This window comes from Poecilia latipinna, unplaced genomic scaffold (assembly GCF_001443285.1).
Source record: "Poecilia latipinna isolate Pla-1442-1.1 unplaced genomic scaffold, P_latipinna-1.0 Scaffold1297, whole genome shotgun sequence".
Classification (NCBI taxonomy): Eukaryota; Metazoa; Chordata; class Actinopteri; order Cyprinodontiformes; family Poeciliidae; genus Poecilia; species Poecilia latipinna.
The window spans coordinates 169,222-172,688 of record NW_015113913.1 but is presented as its reverse complement, the minus strand read 5'-3'; the positions used below and the strand labels follow the sequence as shown (position 1 = coordinate 172,688).

At 42.6% G+C, this 3,467-nt stretch overlaps 1 protein-coding gene across 1 annotated transcript in view; it reads left to right on the top strand.

Moving 5' to 3' along the window:
* Window positions 1-210: 210 nt before the first annotated feature.
* sned1 (sushi, nidogen and EGF-like domains 1) overlaps window positions 211-3,467 on the top strand; it is a gene marked incomplete at its 5' end in the record, with an annotated part of 27,238 nt that continues 23,981 nt past the window's right edge. The window contains 5 exons of the mRNA XM_015055126.1: window positions 211-565; window positions 1,655-1,795; window positions 1,915-2,074; window positions 2,163-2,288; window positions 2,583-2,696. Coding sequence (XP_014910612.1) covers window positions 211-565; window positions 1,655-1,795; window positions 1,915-2,074; window positions 2,163-2,288; window positions 2,583-2,696 — 896 coding nt within the window. The remainder of the gene's footprint in view (window positions 566-1,654; window positions 1,796-1,914; window positions 2,075-2,162; window positions 2,289-2,582; window positions 2,697-3,467) is intronic.

Below are 3,467 nucleotides of genomic sequence, written 5' to 3'. Positions count from 1 at the left end.
GAGAGCAACAGAAAGCAGCTTCTCTCTATTGCTGTCATCATTTGAATTAAAGGAAGCATCTGTTTGCTAAGTAGGAAGTGCCAACTTCCACGAAAGCAGCTTTCACTGCTCATTTCCAGAGTTTACCCAGTGACGTCGGCACAGTTCGGCCAAGTTTATGTTTCCCCATTCAGCACTTTTCGCCTAACTCCACCTAATCCTATAAACAAGTCAGAGCAACTTCAGGCTGACATGTGGGGTGTTTTATTCATGTGGCTTTATTGGTCCCTCTCCTCAGGTTAACAACAATGGTCTGGTGTCTTTCCTGAGGGAGGTCTCTCAGTTTACACCGGTGGCTTTTCCAATTGCTGGCGACAGAAGGGTGGTGGCGCCGTTCTGGGCCGATGTGGACAACCGTCTGGCAGGGAGCGTCTTGTACAGGCAGAGCCAGGACGCTTCCGTCTTGAGGAGGGCTTCAGGTGACGTCAGGACGTACTTCGCAGAGTTCCCCGACTTCAACGCAACATGGGTGCTCATTTCTACTTGGCACCAAGTCACTTTCTTTGGAGGAAACTCCCAAACGCCGGTATAAATTTACCCAAATCTGTTCTGTTAACATCAAGTTAAGTAGTAGAGTAACTTTGGGTGTTTTCAAAATCTGATCTCAACATACAATACAATAGAAATACTCTGGTCCTGGGTAGAAGCAGTCAATCAGAGCCAGGAGGGGTTTAGCGCTCTCAGCCACAATTGTATACGTAACATTACATGAAAGCTGGTTATTTGTCGTTAACTAGCCTGTGCATTCAAGGCAGACTCCGCTTTGCAGAACCAGCTGTACTGGAGTACGGAGCAAAGAACAGGGTAGGAACAAGGTAAACACGAGCTTGATTAACAGCCCTAAGACCCTCCTCCTGGCTCTGATTGGTTGTTTCTGACCCGGGAGCTGAGAATTTCTGCAGATGGCAGTAGGATTACAGGAAGGAGGCAGAGAAGTTATCTTTTTTCACATATTAACTGTCTCCATGATATCAGGACATAGTGACATCTTTAACAAGTATGCAAAAAACATTAAAAATAAGAGTTACGTACTGGAGTGAGTTTTAAGGAAGCAGAAACTTGGTGGAAAATAATGACCGCGAAAACCATGTAACTTACAGCGCCTTGGGAAAGTATTTATACATCTTGAATCTGTTTCCTCATGTTACAACCACACGTTTTCATGTATGTTATTGAGATTTTATGTGATATGTAAGAGTTGCATATATGTAAAGATACCCTATGTGCAGATGCACACAGTTTAGGGACCTTTCGGACAGATATGTGCTCCCATCGTTGCCAAGTATTGCCCCTGGAGGTCTGTCACCTCTATACTATAATGCAAGTCATTATCCCACATAACTTATAACCCTTTAACTCAATTAAGTTACTGCAAATCCTGCCTGCAGGCTTGACCTTCCTAATCAGTCTCTCTAATGGGTATTAATGCTTTTCTAAAGCAAAATGAATGTAAACCTTTAGCCAAATATATTCAAGGTCTTGTATTTGTTATCTTTGCTCAGTTCTTGATATTTTACTCCCCTTTTGTTATCTAAGTAAAGATTTTTCTTTGGTATTCAAGGTTTTTCTAATGAAGTCATTATTTTACCCAAAGCTGTTTTTTCCTTCTGTGCAGGTTAATACTTTCCAGGTGGTGCTGATTACAGACGGAGAGCTTTCCTTTACCATATTCCAGTACAATAACATCACCTGGACAACAGGGAGGCATGCCAGCAGTGGAGGAAACCTACTGGGGTTGGGGGGGATTGCGGCACAGGTAAGATCACTTTCTTATCTTGCTTGTGGATACAAAGTTCCCATCTGTCGCGAGTGGTTCAGAATCTCTCTATTATCAGTCCTTTGACACATCCGTCCCATTTGTTACCGTCTTCCTAGGCAGGCTTTAACGCTGGCGACGGCAGGCGCTACTTCAACATCCCGGGCTCTCGCACCGCCGATGTGGTTGGCTTAGAGGAAACGACCAACGTCGGCTACCCGGGCAGATGGGTCTTCAGGATAGACGACGCAAACGTGGAAGTGGGAGGCTGCAACTCTGGTGAGAGCCGCGCTCCTTAAAAGAAGAACACTTCTTTTAAAATCGCACCTTTGACATCATTCCGCTTCCCATTCCCTTTATCTTCCAGCCTCGGTGTGTCCACACCTGCGTCCGTGCCTGAATGGAGGCCAGTGCATCGACGACTGTATTACAGGCAACCCCTCCTTCACTTGCTCCTGCTTGGCTGGCTTCACCGGCCGCCGGTGCCAAATCAGTGAGTTATGGTTGACACCGCTTCCTGCTGTGTTTAGCTTGACACATGGTGCATGCTGTGAACGACTACTTGTCTACTCGAGAACGGCCAGGAAAAATAATGTCGGCTTGTAAAAAAATAGCTAGATTTCAGCAGACTTTCCAGAGGGACACCTGAGTATTTCCTTAATACCTGTATCAGCTCTGCGCCAATCAGATGTGTTATCCTTGGAAGTCGTCTCAATCATTTACCAGATGTTTCCTTTTAATTAAAAACATCATAGTGCCTCCCTTGTGTTTCCTCCTGTTTTTGCAGATGTCAACGAGTGTGCTTCCAATCCGTGCCAGAATGGTGGGAGTTGTAAAGATCGGATTAATGGTTTCATCTGCGAGTGTCCTCCCGGTTACATGGGGGTTCACTGTCAAACAGGTACATTCCATTCATTTCCTCAGGCTGTCATGACTCAAAGTCGCTTTCCCATTTATAATCCTCCATTTATGCAGCGTTTGTGTTTCCATTCTATTGGGATTGGGTGTGATATCTGCATGCTTCTCCCCTTTCAATCCTGATGCAATAGGATGTTAATGAACAAACGGAATAACTTCAAGCAGTGAGTGATATTTTATATAAGCCTTTTATTTTACATTTGCTTTTAACAAACTTTTGTTAAATTTTTATGAAGGCGTGAATGGGAGTTTTCTGGCCAATTATCAATCTGTAAACAGTCTTAACCGCCGATTTGGAAGAGAGTCACATGACTGGCTATTTTTTTTGACAAACGCAACCGGTTAACGTTTTGTTACTACAAGCACCGGACATTTTGCACCTTATATTTGCACCTTACATTTCTATATTTTTGGATTCTTGAGTTATTTTTCTCCTCTTTGACAACCAATGACTTTAAGTCATTTTCTAGAACCTGCTAACGGGTTATGTAACAGAGCAACACAACGTAGAAAATAATTCTAAAGTGGAAACAAAAGAATACGTCACTGAATTGTTTTGGGAGAAAATAAAGATATATAAAGCTAAAGATGCATTTGTCTTGTAGTTCTGTAGTCACATGCCTGAAACATGATTTTAAATGAAAAAAGTGGTCTTTTTTTTTCCTTTTTTCTGTTTTTTGTTTGTTTGTTTGTTTTACAACAACCACTTTTGGCAAAAAAAAAAAAAAAAAAAAAAAAACTTAGCAAAATTTTT